We start from the raw sequence: 20,678 nt of genomic DNA on the forward strand, positions 1-20,678 counted from the left end.
CAAAACCAGGAAAGACGATAACCTCTTCAAAGTGCTATTTGGCATCCAGGATTCCTAGATTATACCCTGTCTCTAATGGCTTTTAATTGCCATCACAGGCACTCAAAATTTACCACTGAATTTACCACTTACTGAACTAAATTAAGAATGGGAATGGGTAGGATAAGAATCTCGAGGGAAAAAAACCCCACACCTGAAAGATCCACAAATCCTGAATTAATAATCCTAAGGAAGACATGGAAAGTACTATTACCTGACACCTTTAGGGTGAAACTGGACAAACACTAGTCCCCGTGAACCAGGATTCAGTGCAAAAAAATGGATTGAGGACTTCTCAAACACTGAAACACAAACTGTGGACAGTGCAAGACCAGAGATGCATCTCACATGTACTGCATCCAAAAAACCTTGGAGAGAACATGGAGGAAGCAATTGGTGAAATTACCTCGCTACCCAATACCTGAGCAGGTTTGTTTGACCATCATCCCCTACCCCAGCTGGTCCTGCCATGCTTCACCCTCTTCAAGATCCCTTCATAGTTTTACTATCCAAACTCCTTTCCCAGGTTTCCTGTCTTCTGCAGTTCATTCACTCTAAGCACTATTCTAGCAGCTGCTTTGGTCATCATGCAGGGGTTTCTCGAGAGTTTACTAGAATAGATCTTCCTCGTCATTCATCTCCATTGCTCTTGGCAAGGAAGTCCTGGGCTTCTGCTGTGTTTCTTTGCCCCACAAAGCAAAACTTTGACTCTAGGTCATAGACTTTGCTCCTGGAAACACTGCAGGAAAAGATACAACCAAGGGTTCTAAAAAAACCCAAACAAACACCACAAAAAAACCCCCAAACAATTCCACCAAAAGCTTAGCCCAAATAGCACTCAACGATGCACAGATCTATCTATTGGATAGACAAGGAGAGCACTAAGAAGGCATGATATAAACTTTGTTTTTATATGCATACTTCATCCTTGCTCCTACAAACACCATAGCATGCCAACTCCTTGACAACATCCATCTCTACCCAACTGTATGCCAGTATACAGCACGAGTGAGAAATAAAAAAAGGCAGCCACTCAGGGCATCAAACAAACCCCCAGAGAGATAAACAGCCATTTACCTCTCTTCACTGATCATGCAGAGAGTTCAGTTTCCTTGGTACATAATTTAAACACCTGACATTAAGTAATTACCCAGTGAAGTAAACCAGGTTTGTCAGCTGCCTGAAGACCCTTCAAAGATCAGTCATGGCTACCGTGAAATTAGTAGAGCACTTACAGGGACAGTGGAGAGTGGAAGAAAACTTAAAAAATAAAAATAAGACTTCAATGTCCAGCAAAATATTTAGTGGTATTTAGGTTAAAACAGAGTTTTCTGCGAATGTTTTCATTCAACATTTTAAATAAATTTGCTTTGGCTACACTCTCATTCCTGTCATGTCCAATTTCCACTAGCTTTTAGAAGATGTATATTATGTATCAGCCACACATTAATCCCACACTCTTATTTTATGTCACAGAAAAAGCACATGTTCTTGCCCAAGCAGTAAACCTCCAAACTTGCTAACATCCCAAAAGCAGTTCTGCAAAGCACCAGAGGCTCCGGCCAGATTGTGCACACACGTGCTCCTTGCAAGGCAGGCATGCACCAAATATTCTGCTGCAGCAATGTCAGCGTGCTCCACGTCTTCCCTCAACATAGGCCCAACACAACCAGCCACTGGGCTCTCCCAGTAACTAGTGTCGCACTTCTTTCTGGCTAGAAACAAGCAAACAACAAAACAACCCACCCCCTCTCTCTTCTTGTTTTGCTAGATCCAGTTGTGCTCTTTATCCATCTCCTTTTCCCCCTTCTACTCCACAAAAAGCAAGAAATCAAATAATGTAGCTGATTGATTGGAAATGAATCAAAGCAGTCAAGCAGCAGGAGGAGCAAAGACCGAGACAAGCATACAGATTTTGTTCTAAGCCCTGCATTTGCATGCTCTGTAATACCAAAGATGTAATACTCATAATGACTCACAGGTACACGTGTACCCTAAGTACAGCAACACATCACACAGTAACACAACTTCACAGACCCTTCAAAACTCAATTGAAAGAAACACTATGGAAGACGACAGACCACTACAATTACCTCGTTTAAGATTTTCACGACCCAAAAAGTATTAGATGGAATCATACTGCAAAAGGCACAGGAATAAGATATATTGTTTTATCATTGATCTGGCAGAACACAAGAAATAGGGTTTCTTCATATGGTGGATGCACAGAGCTGATTAATCCCATAGTTACAGGGAAACCAGGCCAGAGAAGTGAAAGCAAGCCATGGGGAAAGCAAATTGATTGCGAAGAGAGAATATTTCAGGGCCTGAGAACAGAGCGGGAGCGCTTGCGTGGGCAGACAACAGATGCTGCTCCAGACTTTCAGCAAGCAGCAAAGCAGGAAGGGATGGGTAAATGCTGGGGTTTAACTTCTTGTTTTAACTTAAGCAATTGGAGGAAGATGACAATTTAAGGCTCTGCCCCCTGGATAGCTCTTCTATTTCTCCTGAGTCTCCAGTTATTACTTTTTTCTTTCTCTTCAATACCCTCATTTCCCCTGAGTATGCACTCATCAGCAACTTGCATTCCCCAGAAATCCTCCCACCAGCTATCTGGAAAGACATTCATGCTAGAGGGCATAACACTCTTCTAACATGTAGATGCCTTTAAAACCACAAGTCATCTTCAGAAACCAAATTGCACGGAGGTGCATGAAGTATTCCTCCAAGACCTATTTTGGAGGCAAGTGAATTCAGCCAACTCACAAACATCAGCAGTAATTTCAATCCAGTAAGCATGTTTGGTATTCTCAAAATCTTCCCCCAAACCACACACCTCTTTGCACGTGCACTTTTAAAAATATTTTTTTCTTGGTCTGTTTTTATGCTCACTTTTTGCCCTCAGCCTGTATGATAAAAATGTTTTCTGGGTGAGCCCTGGAGAACCAAGCAGACCAAACACTAATGGTCATATGGAATTTATTTAGAGGGGGGGAAAAATCCCTTAAGTTGAGTAGTTATGTTATTTTGAACTGGTTTTATATTTTATGCGTACATGGTGGAGCTGGAATTTCAGGGCTGGCTTTTGTTTGCATTCATCATGAAACATTTGTTATATGAGCTGCTGCTACTGCTACCAAAACAGCTGCTGCTCACTGCTACAAAACCAGAAACCAACTCAACAGTTTCTTTCTTCCTCTGGTAAGTCTAGCTGGCAAATGAGGCCTGGTATTTCTACAGAAAATTTGGCTTCACTGTCATCCTTGCCACCTTTTGCCTACCCAGAACACGGACTTGAAAGAGAACAGATAAATCGGAGCAAGAGCAGGTACGTACTGATGTTTCTGAATCACCTACAATTAAACGTAGATCAGAACTACAGCTGTGTGAACTCCCTGCTTTGCAGCTAGGGCAGCACCTCAAATATGAACATCTCTCCTTCAGCTGCGCTTGAGATTTAGCCAGGATTTAGCCTTTCTGTCCTGCACCATCATTTTCCGCCATCTGGAAAAACTGAGCCATGGCTTAATCTAGCTTTGCATAAAAATTTCTTTGCCATAGAAATGCTGCTGCCCAGTGGCTAGGATGACCTGTAGGGGACTGCTTTCCTGTGCAGAAAAAAATACTCACCCATCTGACAATGTGTGCACTTTCCTCCCAACCTGGACACAGACCAGGACCCAGAGCATCAGCAGACTGCAGTCCTGAGTGCCAAGGACAGACCTCCTCAACTGCACATAAGCTGAACTTAATGTGTTGCTTTGTTACGATTACTAAAACTCTTTAGCGTTGTTCTTGTTGCTTCCTGGTAATTTCATATTGGCAATGACCTCTCTCACCTCAGTCTCACCTTTTTAAGAGAACATTTACCCCAGGCTGGAGCACAGTCCCTGCGAGACTCCCCTGCTTGTTTAAAGTAAGGGGAGACTACCAAACAATTAATGCCTACCTCTTTAACCAATTTCATCCTGCAGGAGAACATTCTCTCTCACATCCTGACAACTTATTTTCTTTAAGAGCTTTTGGACAGAGATCCTGCTGAAAATGGCACCTGAACCATCTCATATCCCTGTGCTTGCTGACTCCTTCAAGGAACTAGTTGATTGTGAGGCTCTACAGACACCATACTGACTTTTCCCAACTGTCTATTAATCCCATTCTTTATTATAGTTCCTACCAGCACATAAATTGGATTCTTTCATCTGTTGCTGTCCAGGTGACCATTGCAACCCTTTAAAAGCTTGGAGTCATGTTAACTACTTTCCATTCTTCCAAAAGAGCTGCTGATTGAAAAACAGTCCACACCGCAGAGTTGGCAGTTTCAGTTTCAAAGAGATCCTTGGTGAATACTAGTTCTGACAGCAGTATTCCTGACACTGCCAAGGAGGAAAGATAGCTGAAGAGAAAAAAACACCACACCCTAATACCAAATTTGTTATCTGTATTGTAGATGGCATCTGCAAGTAACTGAAAAATTACTCAAATTGAGTCCAAACAGTACAAACACAACTCAAAAGATGAGATTTATAAAGTGCAGTAACAATTGTGCAAATGTTGGAGATAGGAAAAGCAGCCCAACTGGAAAGAAGATACTAATTAAAGAACACAATGGGAATGCAATTTGGAAGAAAGGGAGGAGACAGGGAAGATGAGCCTAGAGGGCAGCAGAGGGGAGGACGCTCTTTCTTACTACATTTGTAAATTTGTGATTCCACTCCAAGAACAGAGGAAAAGAAGAAAAAAGGAATCTTCCTAGCCATATTTAGTAAAAACCTCTTCTCTTGCTATAGCTTCTTGGAGAAACAAGTTTTCAAGAGGGGCAGATCAAAAAGGCTGGGAAATTCCAAATGGAAAAGGAAGTAGGAGCAAAAACTCCAAGAAAGACTCACTCTTGGAAGAGCAAGGGGTCAGCTCTCAGCACCACAAATTGCCTCCAGGGCAGGTAAAGCAAAGGGGCTCAGAGGAAGAAGCACAGGCATGGTGTGAAGCCTGTGAACAGCAGAAGCCTGAAGCTCAAGTGAGCAGATAATACCCTCAGGAGTGATGGCTGGGAGACATACCAAAGGGACTCCTGTGTAGCAGCTGAGGGCTACGCTGCTAATATATTTCCTTTATTTTAATTCTTGTAACTTTGTAATCAAAGTTTGCTGAAATTTATTCTACTAATTCTTTCCCTTCTTTTCTGATAGTAATAACAGTGGTCTTAAGATGACTTAGTGTGCAATACACTGTGTCCTCTGGGAGTAACTGGTCTATTTACACCTATTTACTACACATGTAGTCTGGGGATGTCTCCTCCCTGAGAGTGCCTCCCTGTCACCTTTCCCAGCTACCCACTGTCTCCCTCCCCCCAACTCTCTGACAGGCCACCTAGTTCTGATGTGGTTGAAAAAAAAACTTTTGGTATTAGCTTTAATGCCTTAGCAAGCTGCATGCCAGAAAGTGCCTTGCTAGAATTTCACACCTAACTTGTGAGAATTTATGCTCTTTCATGTTTTCCTCATTTTAATTATTACAGCATTTTAATTATTATAGCAGCTCATTTGTATCACCGTAAAAACTTGATTTTAAATTGCAATGTTTATGTGAAAACCCAAGTAATTCCTTAGGAATGGCTGCTCATCTCTACTGTACAAAAATTACAGGTAAAAGCTTTTTTATAATTAAATTTTTTTTCTGTAGTTACTTTACCTTTAATATTTTTCAAAACATTTCTGAGCCATCAAAGATACTGCCTCACGGTACTCGCATTGCTCTTGCAAGATGTCTTAGGGATAAGAATAATCAGTTTAACTTGTAGCCTATTCTATCACTGATACAACAGGCAGGACTTATGATTAGTCTGAGGGAAAAATACAATAGTCTTCTTCGAAGACTGAAAATATGATTATGCTCCTAAAAGGAAAGTGAATAGTCAGCTCTGAGATCTGCTCCATACTGTTCCTATGTCTTCAAGGCCAAATATGCTCCGTTTTCAGTTAAACGATGTTTCTCCCCAGACACTGACCCTGAAAACGTACCATGGGACACAACGATAATCGAGCTAAATTCTCAGTTGTTTTGGTCCTATTATTAACAAAAGTTTTTCAGATTCCAGACTCAGCCACCTTGTGCAACTTGCTTGTTTCCATGTATGTGAAATGAAGACCTGTGCAAATGTACTGGAGTTGCAGCTGGGATCAGAAGTAGGCCTATTAGCTGGGATTTAATGGCCGTCTGCCTCCTCCTCTATGCCTTCTGTTGCCTCAAGAGAAATCAAAGTTGTCAAAGAAGCAATTTGCATAATCTCTTACTGCTATAATTTTTATTAAAATACTATTTTTAAAGCAGAAGCAGTAACAGAGGTTTAGCTGGAATGTTACTGATTAAAATAGCATTATGATTTTATTTACTAAGTTAGTCAAGAAGGAATGAACTGTCGTTGCAAGCTTTAATTGTCTGTCATTAAAAAGTTTGTGGTATTTTGTCATCAGTGACCCTGGATTATTTATGAGATATAGCTAATGCTGTATCCGAATGCAGCTCTCCCTCTGTGCCAGAGCTTTAATAAAGCTACTTGTCCATGGGTTTTTCATTTTGTTATACTAGGAACAGGAAACATTCAAAAGATGCATCAGGGAATCAACCTCAGATGAATAGCAGAAGCACTGTTATAAACCATAACATATTTAGTGACTGATATGCTCCTTAGATAAACATGACAGTTGCTTGAAAGATACCAGCACCAACCCTTCAAAATGATCTCCTGATACACAAAAAAAAAAAAACCAAACCAAAAAACACATGAATTCTTGATACGTGGGATGCAAGGGTTTGGCTGACTGGCCCTTTGGGATTTAGACCACAAATAAGTTTTGTTTTAACTGCAACAAAGTATGAAATTACATCTGTGTGGGTTCGGTCCAAAATCAGACAGCCCATCAATAGATCTGATGAAAGGCAACTGAAACAATGCAAGCATCATGAAGATGTGGGATGAAATGCAAAATCTGGAGGCTGAAGTCTTTTGGAATTCCACTAAAAGATGAAGATGAAGGTGGTCTCAGCCTTTATAATCCTACAGGTATAAACACATTATGCAGAAAGTTTAGAGAGGGGAAACTCTGCTCATGATGGAGAGGCTCAGACAAGAGCATGCAAAAAAAAAAAAAGTGTGTTTGGCTTCAGGTAAAGACTTTGCCAGTTGATGGGAAAGAACGATATGAAAAAGGTAGCAGACTGCAGAGCACAAGTTCTGTATATACAACATGTATTATAGCACAAAGAAAGGAAAGATTCAGTAATTCTATGAAAACTTAGCCTATCTCTACAATACATTGTAGGTTGTCAGAACCAGTAGAAGAGAAATATTTGATCTAGGTTTTTCAAAGGATGATTTAAGGGAACATGGACTTCACCTTCCACTACAACTCAATCTGAGCAGAGCCTTTACAAATTCAAGTCCCATGAAAATCCAAGCCTAAAATAAGGATTCAAAAATCTGCATTGTAACTGGCAAGCAGAGAAACCATATCCTTCTTTGCCATATTCAGTGGTGAGACCTGGAAGGCGGCCAACCTCTCGAATGCCAGGATCGCTGGGCGGGGGGCACTGTGGGTCAACACTGGCCCTCCTCATTCCTCCAGTTCACGAATCATGCCCACCATCCCAACCTGCCAATATGAAATAGGTTAATTTCTCACCTGATCCAAATGATTATTGTTGGTGCTGCTGTACTTACAAAGTCAACCACTCACCTTGACTCTAGGAGAAAGCAGAGCCGTAGTAATATGTTTGGCAGATGGACCTGTAAATCGCACTTCCCTGCACCGTAAGCTCAGGGAGCAGATTTACCCAGAGTGAGTGTCATTGTCATGTCAGGCTGTCAGCTACCTCGCTTTTCATCTCAAAATGGGCCATGCATTTTGGGCCACAAGACGTATTTATAGGCAAAACGCTCTGCTGCGTAACCATGCACATACGAGCTAACTCCAACCTAACAAGTACACGCTAGCAGGGAACAGTAAATACAGCGGACTTGAGCCTGGACGCATACAAGCTCCATGTGGACTTGGAAAGCCACGCCAAACTCTCTTGCCACACCTTTACTGTTGCTCGTATTTTAGCAGTCAGACTGATACTATCTTGGATAAACCTTCTGGTGCCACAGTTCTCTCTCTCATGCAACACACACACAGTCTGGAGTGGCTTCACCTTCCTTAGCAGAAGAACTGCAGCTGTTATGAGCTGCCAATCTTTGCTGCAGAACTTGCCACAGAGAAGTTTAGCTTCCGAGACAAATCTTCCAAAGACCTAGTGGATCTTTTGAAAAACACAGAGTCATGAGAAAGCCCAGAAGTGCTCAAATCCTTCCAAGAGCTCCTATTCTTAAAATTGCTTTATTCACAATGGGATTTGAAACCTCTGAAAGACAGAAAACAACATATTTTCCTTTTATGGAATTGCAAAAAGAAAGGATATTTCCACTGATTGTGCTTATCACTGATTGGTGCACCCACTAACTTCAAAGCATCCCAGATCAGGCAGTCCGGTTTTTCTCTGCCCTCCAAATCTTGAATTTTCATTGCTGAAGAGCTAAATAACGTATCTACAGCTTTTGATATTACCTTTAGCTTTATAAAACAAACCAAGGAGCAGATCAGATGTGCAGAATGTCCTAGATGCTATTGACCTAATTGGGAACAAACACCCTTGGGGATACGCGCTGTGACTCTTCCTCCTTCCTGCCTTTCTTGCACACAGAGAACTGGGAATTTGTTTTACAATACAAGAAAAAAAAATACAATTAAACACTCTTACTAGAGCTTAAACTGCCTATTTTAGTATACACATTGTTTTAGAGCGTAAAGTAATTACACTTCTAAGTAATTTTGAACATTCAGATTTCAGAGGGAGAAGAAAGGAACAGTTTGTTCACATTTCCTATTTTTATTTTCTATTTTCAGAACAGGATGTTTGGTGATAAAGAAGAAAACATCACCCAGGCAGAATGTAAATTCACATGTGCTGTTACCACTGGCACAGTGTTCAAGTCGCCTGAAAGTCATGAAAAAGCAGGGAGATTACACCACCTTCTGGACAAAACTTTTTAAGTCGCACCTACAGTTACTTTGCTTCACATAATGGATGGGAATTTGCCATGGAAGCATTACACAGTTAGTTACTTCCCAAGTCCAACCTCATGTTTTACCTTCACACAAAATTTAGAATTTTCCTCTTCTGTAGAAAACTTTCATACACAGTGATTCCTCTTGAGAGTATTATTTAGGGAAAGCACAAAGCTCTTTTAGAGTGTGAGGCAAAAGAAAGGACAGCATGTTTGGAGTCTCCAAAGTTTCTGAACATTTGAATGTGTTCGAAGTTTTCCAAAATTCTGTTTTAAGAAAGTAGCAGATGCAAAGAAGTGATGCAAAAAAAAAATCTCAGAATTTAAATAGAATCTAATCCAAGCTGCTTTTGTTCTCACATCAAGAGTGCAGATGCTTGTAGGAGGGAAAAAGGTTGTGCATTTGTGCACAAGAGATGAGCCAATATATTCCCTTTCCACATATCAGTCACAATCCTCTCCAGAAAGTATGGCTCATGAGAAGCAGGCAGACTATTAGAAGCTGCAGATCACTTGTCCTAATTTTTTCTTTCCTTTCATTTTGTGCTGAACAAAGGCAGAATATAGGATGATCACTATTTAAGGACACTGCACAAAAAGCACTGCCTCCTTCCATCAGACTTCTTTCAACACTTCTTACCCAGAGTTTTTGCTCTTGGAGGTTGCGCCTGCAAAGACATCCATTCCAGCTCCCCAGAGGGAAAAAAAACCAGTGGGATCTTCCTTCCCCCCCTTTGCTTTCTTCATATCACAGCAACTCTTCCAGAAATGATTCTCAGTTCCTGAACATTTCAAAATGCATAGCATCCACACCTTGCCAGAGCAGCCCAAGAACAGGGTGGGAGAAAGGCTGCCACAGGAATTTAGTACTAAAGGTATCAGTCAGACTACAGGGAGCACTGCTAAAAAAGTGACGGCCTGGAAGCGGGGATAAGGAAAGAAAGAAAAGCCTCTCTCAGCCTTCTCCACTTGCAAAGAGTTTCATTTTGACAAGGAGTGGGAAAATGCTCTTTTTCACTTCCAGCACAGGAATCATCTGAAGGCATGCCCCACCTTCAGCGCTGCCCCAGCACAGGAGCAATCTTCAGCACAGTGCAAAAGCTTCTGAAGTTGATCCCACCCTTTTCCTAATTCCATCAAAGAAGGCTTCACCATCTGCCTCAGAAGACCTCAGCCTTGCAATAACAACAAATGGCAGCATCTCCCTCCTTACTGGGTTTAAAGAGAAGGGGAAGCTCATAAAGAGAAAGCGTCAAGACTGTGTCACCAGTTTTCATGAACAGAATGGATTTAAAAAACCAGCAAGTTCACATTACCCTGTATAATACTACTACTACAGTTAAAAAAGTTCCCTGTAAATGTGATTCTTAAGGAGCATCACATTTGCATTGTATTTTCAAAAAAAGCACATTTTACAGTTTACCTGAACAATATATTTTCTTACAGCTGATAGCATGAGTAATTTCATTGCACTCAATAAAATTTGCTGTTTGAAAAGCTTGTCAGTCTTCTTGCTTTAGAGTAAGATCTACACATTCTCCATGCAAAACATAACTTTCAAGAAACAAAGATTTTTTTTTTGGTATTGGGAAGAAGTGTTTTTATAGGGCTTCTGGTGCCAAAGAAAATTTATGAACTCCTGCAGAAAGGTGAGAGGATATGGGCTATTTCTGAGGTGATAAAAAACATTTTATTGCCTATTCTTTTACATTAGATGTTGTTAACTTTACCCCATGCCACAGAAGTTGGCAAGGCAGAAGAAAATTCCATGTTTTGCTGTGCATAGTGTGTATTTTCTGCCTCTTAAAAACACCAAAGATATGAAACCCACACGTGCCCATTTCAAAAGAAACTGTGTAAGTATTCTCTGCTTTCTGGCTACCAGCCAGGCTATGGAAATGAGCTACAGCCAGCAAAAACGAACAGGACTGACCAATTACTTTTCCTTCAGTTGTGCTCCTGAGAGTGAGGAGAGATTTTACATGTAAGTTATGCTATAACTATTTCAGGCCTTTCAAAGCGTTAAGGAATACTTCCAAATTTTGAAGTAAATATAATCCAAGGCTCTGCAATTGGACTCTATTTGCTCCAATGCTGGGGAAAAAAGACAGACAAGATTTTGAGCAAATTTTACTGTGTTAGCGAAGAAATCTAGTAAACACAGTAATTTTTTTTTTTTTTATTCTACCCATCTATCGATCCATCTATCTATTCAACAGTCCGTCCACCGTCCTGTCCCCCCCGCCCCTTTTTGATCTCTTCTCAAAGGCAGTTCTGGCTGCCAAGGCAGGAAGAGTTTGTCACTTTGGACAAGACAGGCATCAAAAAAGAGAGTCCCTTCGCAATTCTTGACTTGGTATCAACATTAAGAAAATACTTAATTTCAAGGAGGGAGTGGAAAAGGAGAAAAATAGGAAGCCTGTAGCTCTAAAGTATTCTACAAGATAAAACCAGATGGGTTCCAATGAAAACTTTAGCACCACAAAGAGCTTACACATTTTGTGCACATCATTATAAAACACACAAATCAAAATATCTGGCATATGGATTAGCTGAAGGCAACATTTTTATTAAGGCAATGAAGAAAATTATCCTCCTAGTGTCCTCTGACACTAAAATTTCCTGACATGCAGAATTGCCAACTTTTTAAAACTTACAAAATTTGAGAAAAATTGGTGTGCATTTCAAAATGTGACACTGTCAAAAATCAAAGAAAAAGCACAGAACAAATACACAGCAGCTGGCAAGCAAAATATATTAAAAATCTCAATAATCAACTGTTAGTAGTAATGTCTGAACAAGTCAACTGCACTTCACTCTTAACTTTTTTATATTTTACCTTTCTTCAGTTTCCTTATGTAAAGCTTATGTAAAACAAATCATTAGCATTACCGATAAAAGTACTCAAGTCATACTGCATTAAGCAGTTATCTGTGTCATTACATATATAGACAGACACCTGCACTCACAGTTCTGTGCTCTCTGATGTAAATGTCCCCCTACTTATCTGATCAATGGAGCCACAGTTTTACTGATTTTCTGCTTCAGAACAATAGCAGCAAAGTATTTTTGAAGGTAAAAAGGCTACAGGCTTTGTCTTCTAGCTAGGAGGAGGACACTGAACAAGGGTTCCTTAATAAATGTTGTTACATGCTGTCTCAGATGAGAAATTTTACTACAAACACAGAAGAAACAAAGAAGCTTGAATATGACTTGCATGGTTAAAAGAAATAGAGATGAGAAAAAGTTTCCAGATTTCCTGATTGCTATTAGCATCAATCCACACTGAAGGCTTCCGATAATAAGAAGCTTGCTTGGATGGGAGCTGTAGTGATCTGGTACCCGCCCAAAGCACCTGTAACAAGGGAGGAGGGTCCCAACTTTGGGAAGAAGAAGGGGTTTAACCCAGAACTCCTGCAGACATATCTTAAATGCACACGCAGTTTTATGGGTTTGATAACATCCAGCAGTTTGCTTCCTACAGCAAGAGGTAGGTGCTTTTAATTTGGTTCAGACTGTGATGTTGGTGGGACAGCAATCACCAATTTCCTACTCTGCTTTCTAATTTATGTAATCCACTAAAGCAACACTGGATGGAAATCGCCTTCCTTCAGTTACTTTCTGCTTCAAAGCAGCTCTACAAATCCAGTTTTTGAATTGTGTCCAATCCAGAACCGCTTACTGCACGGGACTCTGGTGCAGAGATTCACTGACCTGGAAGTGAATCACCTTTCTGTACATGGTCCTTCACTGTGTTTTTCCCATCTCAATATATTCAAACTGATAAAAGATAAGTTCCGGAAAAGCTTTACTTTCTTTATACGAAAAGAGGAAAGACTGCTGTACCTCAGGTGGAGCAGCAGGTCAGCGGACAAAACTGTAAATTGTATAGATTTATTCTGCAAGTGTTAGTTGCAACAAAAGGGCAGTTTTGGCCCAAAGTATGTGCTGCTTTGTGGGATCACCACACAGCTGGGCAGAATAACATCTCTTCTTCCCAGCACTTCATGATGCAACAGCAGAGGGTGTTGCAGATCAGGTCTAAGGTGCCCTGAGGAGAACGATGTAGGATTTCTTACACAGCACTTTTTTTTTTTTTTTCCTTTCTGGCTGATTCTGTTAAGTTTTTTGTAAGCATTAGCACCAACTCATAAATAACCTGAAAATAATTATGATTGGAAAAAAACCCCAAACATATGCATGTATGAAAAGAGGAGGAGAGATTTAACACAAGGACACTGTTTCCTTTCTATTCTTCCTTGTCAATAAGTGAATGTGAAAAATAAAACAAAAGTTTAATCTGCATGGGGAATACTGAAGGAAAGAGAGGAATCTTCAGACATGACACAAGACCAGTCTTACACATGAAATCCCAGAGGAAATCACTGTCCTGAAAGAGGGGATCAAATCTCCCCCAAATACTGGAATATACAGAGAGATGAGAAAGATTATCCAACACTTAAAGATTCTGGGAGATTGCTTATTTCACACCTGATGATTTCTAGGACACCCTGATGAAAATCGAGACCCTACATGCTGTTTGTTAGCTTCCCCCATTGTAAGAGTGCAAATCTATGGTGCACAGAACAGCTATGGTGCACGAACAGGAAGTCCTATAGATTCCCAAAGAAAAATCTGCTCATTGCAAAAAGAGCATCCTTCTATTGATCTCCCGCCTCCCTCTCATCTAACATCCCCATGGAAAAACCTTGGAGACTGAATTGTGCAAACCTTTAGGAAGATTTCCACATACTATAAACGTAGGTCTTTTTATTTTTTAATTTAGAAAGAAAAGAGAAATAACTGATCCAAAACTGGGCACTGCTTTCATGACAATACCATACCATGCTCTCCTTATGTCTGCTATTGAGCAAAATAGCTCTACGGCTGGATACAGTACCACAACAAAGTAATACTCACACCTTCTAAATAGCTGCCTTAACTGCCTTATTGCAAGCAGATAATGACCCACTGAAATCATGTTCAGAGGAGGAATGTCACACTTTCCCTGTAATATCTGTATCATTGCTAAACACCAAACATTCAAAGATGCATCCTGGAAGCAGGGATTGGTGGACAGTCACCCATAATTCCTGGTTAAGAACAGAAACCCATAATTTCTCCAAAGCAGCTGTGATAGCTGCTCTCAGCCAAAAGCCAGCCATCAGCTGCATGCATTAAAAACAAAATTCAGTCTGTGATCCATGTGTTTTTAATATACAACTTGGTACAAACCACACATTTCAGCGGCTGTAGGCATTTCACATTGACATGAATGCAACCGAGTCACCAAGCAAGAAGGGAAGTTTTACCCCTCCCTGGTTCATACGATGTCAATGGCCCAGCCAAACGTAAGCAGGAAATCAGTTCTGCCGGAATGACATGCAGAAGCACCGTATTTCTTGGTTTAGGCATAGGACACACGACTGTCTTCTAAAGAAGTTAGCAATAAATAAGCGTTGGGAGGGATGGACTGACACAGAGAAGAGAGAACCCTTTCAGATTGACTGTGGGGTGCAACTTAAGGGTAGATTAAGTGTTTTCTGTTTTCATTTCTCTACTCAAGTCTCCTAAGTCTCTTTCCTCAGCATGCTTTGTACTTAAAGTGCTGTAAATAGGTGTTCTTATTTGTAATTTACCTAAACTCAGTTTAACTGGAGGTTCATTTAATTTCAACTCTTAGTCAAGGTTGAGGGAAAATAAATATCCTGGTACTGGAGAATCTCCAAAGCGTCCAGCTCCCCAAACCATTTCTTGAAGGTTTACTTAGATAGATATGGCTGACACCATTTTGAGAATATTTTGACAATATTATTTGAGAGCTGAGTATGAGAGAATTAAAAGAAGAAAAAGCCACTCCAGTGGTAAACGGGAGCTTTCTGGCATGTGGCAAGATCACTGGAGCACCAAGTGCTTGCCCAGGAATGAAAACCACACAGTAACATTAAGAATAAAAGCAGAATATGTACCCTTCCCCATCAATTAAATCTGCTCCATAAAAGGGAGATAAATCTTTCCATTGACTAAACAAGACATAAACACGTATCTTTCAACACCCATGCAGATTTTGCCAAAGTTTCTATAAGAATAGCTTTTTAATGGAAAAAGTTACCTGGGTTTTTGTAGATGCTAAGCACATCCTTGAAATAATGAGGTAAGAATCTTTCTAATAAAAGCAGCACATCCTCCAACTCCTCCAGAATGCCCACAAGCAGAAAATTTTCATTAACGTTCAGCTTTGCTCTTTCAAGGGCCCATTCACCAGGCTCCCTGTATGAAATTAATGGAGGGAGAGAGAGGGAGGAGAGAAAGAAAAAAAAAAAAAAAAGAGTTTAAATATGCTTTTACTTCAGAAATTCAAGCCAAGAACACAACTGAATCAAAAAATATGCAGTGCTGTACTTCTAACAGAATATAAAAACCTCCCACCAAACCTGAGTAGCTTACTGAGCTTTTCTGCACAACATCTAGAATTGGTTTGGCATGTAAAAACATGATCACATTAAAAGGAGGTTAATCACTGCGTGGAAGCACTCCATTCTGAAGACATCTTTTGCTGAGTTGTTTAAAAGCTCAAACTTGTGAACTCCTCTATTTCGACTCGGAAGCATGACCCATCTCACAGGAGGAATGACTTCCTTGGGTGATGAAGGGTGCTAAGGGGTGGTGGTGTCCCTGAACCACATCAGGAGAATGGCTGTCAGCAATCACTGCCTGCTGTTACCCAGTGAATACCACACAGGAGGCTACCGGCCTGTTTCCCACCTTATCCTTCATTTTAACTCGCGCCAAAGTCTCCATGAGCTTCCCTTTCCCTGCCATTACCCTTGACTGCCCTGGGGCTCTGCTACAGGATTTGCATTTGTTTGCTCTGACTGATACTGGTTTTGAAGATCAGTTTAGGGTTATTCTATCTTTTCCCCCAGTAGGAGAAGCTGGCAGGACACCAGTACATCTTTATGCTTCTCTCATCGTTTCATTGAAGCACAATTAGGTCTGACAAGCATATGAATCCTAAGTCCCTTAGATGAACTCATATTAATTTATGTCCTGGGAGCAGCAGTCAGCATTCATATTAATAAGGGATATAATGCCAGTGTCCCAAACTAAAGGAAATTAGCTTTTTCCCAAGGTCCGGCTGGTATGATGAACATATGAGCCACACAGGCTACCTGAGAGGGGCTGGAGATCACACCTCTTCCCTGACTTAGAATCATAGAATAGTTTGGACTGGAAGGGACCTTTAAAGGTCATCTAGTCCAACGCCCCTGCTGCGGGCAGGGACATCTTCAACTAGATCAGGTTGCTCAGAGCTCCCTCCAACCTGACCTTGAACGTTTCCAGGGATGGGGCATCTACCACCTCTCTGTTTCAGTGTTTCACCATGAGGCTATTGCAAATTCTATGCGACAGTGAACTTCCAACATTTGTTAGAAGCTCTCCTGATGACATACGGAAAAGCTTATTGCTTTACGCTCCCACTAGAGCAGATTTGGAGCAGGTTTTTCATTCCCTACCACCTTCTTTGTATTGGTCCATTTTCTGGAAGAGAAACAAATACTACAAGCTTCCTTCTTGCAGCTCCTTGTGAGACTAGGAAGTAGCTGAAGGAAGTGCAATGGCATGATGACAGGAGACACATGTATAACAAGCTACAAAACAGTATTTCAATATACTGCTCAGAAACCCCACAGAGATATGTTGTGAAAGTATTCAGACATGTCACTGTTGTTAATGGGATTACTCATATATACAAGTTAAGTGTGCAAACATAAGCATTTGCAAATGAGGCCAAAACACATTAAGAAAAAAAAGTGTAATGAAAATGAAGTCATGAATCTGTTTTGTTTCTTAATCAGACCCTCGCTTATGCCAAAAAACTAAAGCAGGATTTTACAGCAAAGATACTTAGAAACTGAGACATAAGAATGACCACATTTTCACTTCTTCTTACTGCTACAAAAAAGTATGGCTTTTGAAAGAAATTTTTGAGAACATGTGCAGTTGTTCCACTATGGAGAAGTGGTAACAATAAATAAATAGAATACCTTGAAGTTGAACAAACCTAATGAAGCACATGCTTTGACCAACAACACAAAAGTATTTGAAAACAAGAAGGTATTTAAAATTATTCACATATAATTGCATAAAAGTTTACTACGCAGTATCAATAATACAGCAATATGAGAATGGCATAAATAGAGACATTAAAAATGAACTACCTCAATTACAGCAGTAGAAGGCTGCACTTCACATAGTTTTAAGCATGATTACTATTTCTTACACAGACATAGAAACTTGGAATTCCTCAGATATAGACCTGATACGAGCACCTGAGCAGAGCTAAAACATGTATTACAAAATTGCAGTGCAGGTAAAATGAGTAACAAGCACATAGAGTCACTACCTTGCCAATCCAAAAAAGAAAAACCCACATAAATACATCCAGCTTTGATAAATTATTCATGTATTAAATCAAGAAAAAAAAATAGTAATATATTTGCATTACCCTCCTCACTCCAAAATATATGCATGCAGTTACCACATACAGTGCTACATTGTACTTACACTTTTCTCTTGTACTTCAAATAACTGTTGCCTCTTTATTATCAGTTTCTTTCAACAGCTACTGCTGAACAAATTGGGATACCTTGTATGTATTTACCTGCATCTTGGATGCTGTCCACAGAAATATGGTATGATGTAAAATAGCCTGGGATTGGAACATTCAGGGTAGTTTTCAAGGATACATACATTAATGTCCTGTAGGGAGGAAAGAGAAAAAAAGAAAAAAGAAAGAAAGAGGTTGAATACTGCATTTTCCTTTTTCTATTAACAAGTGTTTTCTTTATCTCATACTTTATACAGTCACCTCAGTGTCAAAGGATTGTGCTGAGGCTATATCAAATACCTTAAAAGTCATCTACCAGTCAATTTATCTACTACTAAATATCATTAAAAAGTTTCAGGAGGGAGGGGAAAAAAAAAGTAATTTTGTCCTAGAATGCAAAAACCACATTTTTTTTTTCCTTGCTGCAAATAACACAATTATTATACTGAGATTACTGCATGATTCAAAGCAGGACACATGGATCAGCTTTCATATTGAGTTATATTTAAAATATTCAGGAGATTATTTTCAGACTCTTCTTTCTTCTAAATACACCCTGGGGGAAACGTGAAGTAGCCAAAATAAATCAAATTGAGACAACAATTATCTTCTTTCTTTTTTTTAATTCTGCTTCATTCAATGACTGGAATGAACAAACGTAAGCTGTAATTTGCACAGCTTACTCTTGATACAAAAACATACATCACTTTTGATTACAATTCTGTACATTCCTCAGATGTTCAGAATTGAGCCTATTGTGTAAACCCTCACCGAGAAAAGGGCTTATTAGAAAACATTTATCATTTTCCTGATTTATCTAATTAGGAGCTATTTATCATTTTCCAAAGACTAGGCATAGCTCCCTAAGGAACTGTATTTAATTTCTAGCTTTACTCTAGCGCAATAATAAACGCACCTGCAAGTGGATTGAATTCCACTATCCTTATCTAGTCTAATAGACCCTTACTCTGCAAGCAGACCCATTGACTCCGAAAAGACATACAGGGCAAAAAACAAAGGTGCAAGACAACATAAGCAAAAATGAAAGGATTTCACCTTTGCAAAACCAATCTTCATTCTTATTTAAAGACGTGTGCTTTTATAATGCAATAGGCTTGATACACATCAATATCAAATGAATGACTATCAAATCCATTCTTCATCAAGTAAATAAAATGCAATAGAGAACACTTCAGTGGACAACATGTCCTCCGCAAGGCAGAAGCGCTTGGCAGCGTGGGAGACGTGGAGAGCATTCCCTGCTCTCCTGGGGCAGCGTGGGACACAGGCCTCCAGCTGCAGCATCCGATTCTGAGACCTCAGCGCAGAAAAGCTCTTCCCAGAACTTCAGCCCTCATGCCTAACTTCATTACTGTCACATTTGGGTCCGTAAGCCTTTCAAAGTACAATCCTGTTTCCTCCTCTGTCTTACACTCACGTAAATCAGATTTTATAAGCACATCAGAAGATCCTGGGCTGGGAAGTAAATCACATGGTGGGGAACCATCACAGGAAACAACATAAAAATTGCCCACTGGGATACAAACAACGCATCTCCCCTATTCCCCGCAGTGTATTCAAGCATACTGAGAAGAGCTTGCCTTAAATACGTACCAGAAGATTTATGGTCAAGACGTGAATTTTGACATTCAAGGCTCGGAGCTGAAGCTAACCAGCCCCCCATTCTCAATGCTATGAATATTACTAAGAAATCTACTGGTGGCACAGTAAAATCGGCACACGCAATGTGTCCCTCCTATCATCCCAATAGTTGTTTTTTTTAAAATGAATTAAAAATTGAATTAAAATTAATTAAAAGGTTTACTGTGCTCTTACTATAGACACTACCAGAGATGTTTTCAGGGATACGTATTTTCAGTTTTCATAAGAACCTGTAGAGACCTGCAATGAATTCATAAATTGCTTGGATTTAAAAAAAATGGAAATACTGCTCTGACAATACTTTAAATTATGTCCAAGCCAGCTTCCACTTGATTAATGGATTAATTAGAAGGCAGAAAAACTTATGTAAGATTTAAAAATCGTGAGTATTACCGAACGAAGAGCTGTTCCTCCATTCTCGCTCCTATACAAAGGTGAAGGGACATTAACTCACAATAAAGAAACTTACTGTTTCTTTGCAAGAATAATGAATACGTGAGTAATGAATAAGTGAGTCGGAAAATATTCCCTGAGATAAATAAATATCATTACCCAATCCAGAAGCACAACAGGGACTTCCTTGTCCTTCTGAAAGCAATATTTGATTAATATGGCCAGAGAAACATCCATACAATAAAAGCAACATAAAATCATGTGGAAAATCCTGCAGCTTTAACAAGTGAACAGCTTATATTTAGTCAAAAAGAGATTTTTAGTATTCCTTTTTAGGGTAAACTGTTGTAGGATTACTGAAACAACCGGGACGGCACTAATCTAAACTATCGATCCCTTCAAATTTGATTTGTGGAAGGAATGCAAAAGGATGAGAGAGAAAAATCTTCCCCACTCCTCACTGATGCACTCAAGGTTTAAGATAAAGGTCAGGTATGCTTTCATAGGAACCTATAGTTTTTCACCACACAACAGCACACATTTCACGTTCCTGACATCAGAAGCACCAGGTTTACTCTGTGGCAAAAGCACTGCCCCTTTCCAGTCTCCATTTACCACCACTGCTGTGATATGCATTACAGCCGCTGGAGGGTCCTGATGCATTTGCAGCACCTGCTCGCCTTTCCTATTTTAATGTATTCATAATTTGTGAAATAAATCACCAGCCACCATCTATCCCCTCAGAGGAGATCTTACTTGATGATAATTATGCAGCTCCATGAGATGTAAAATCACAGTTTTTAACCAAGAAGTGGGGCGAAAGAAAGGTCAGCCTGAGGTGTGCTAGTCATCACAAAACTTAAACAC

The 20,678-nt window shown here is 39.9% G+C and overlaps 1 protein-coding gene across 1 annotated transcript in view; it reads right to left on the minus strand.

The window, feature by feature from the left end:
- Positions 1–19,834, minus strand: part of LOC104077506 (uronyl 2-sulfotransferase-like) — a 34,869-nt gene extending 15,035 nt beyond the window's left edge. Inside the window, exons 1-4 of the mRNA XM_009578772.1 lie at positions 19,812–19,834; positions 18,160–18,178; positions 17,811–17,908; positions 15,258–15,415 (exon numbers count right to left, since the gene is read on the minus strand). Coding sequence (XP_009577067.1) covers positions 15,258–15,415; positions 17,811–17,908; positions 18,160–18,178; positions 19,812–19,834 — 298 coding nt within the window. The remainder of the gene's footprint in view (positions 1–15,257; positions 15,416–17,810; positions 17,909–18,159; positions 18,179–19,811) is intronic.
- Positions 19,835–20,678: the final 844 nt, after the last annotated feature.

The sequence above is a fragment of the Fulmarus glacialis genome, unplaced genomic scaffold, assembly GCF_000690835.1.
Source record: "Fulmarus glacialis isolate BGI_N327 unplaced genomic scaffold, ASM69083v1 scaffold9845, whole genome shotgun sequence".
NCBI classification, from domain to species: Eukaryota; Metazoa; Chordata; class Aves; order Procellariiformes; family Procellariidae; genus Fulmarus; species Fulmarus glacialis.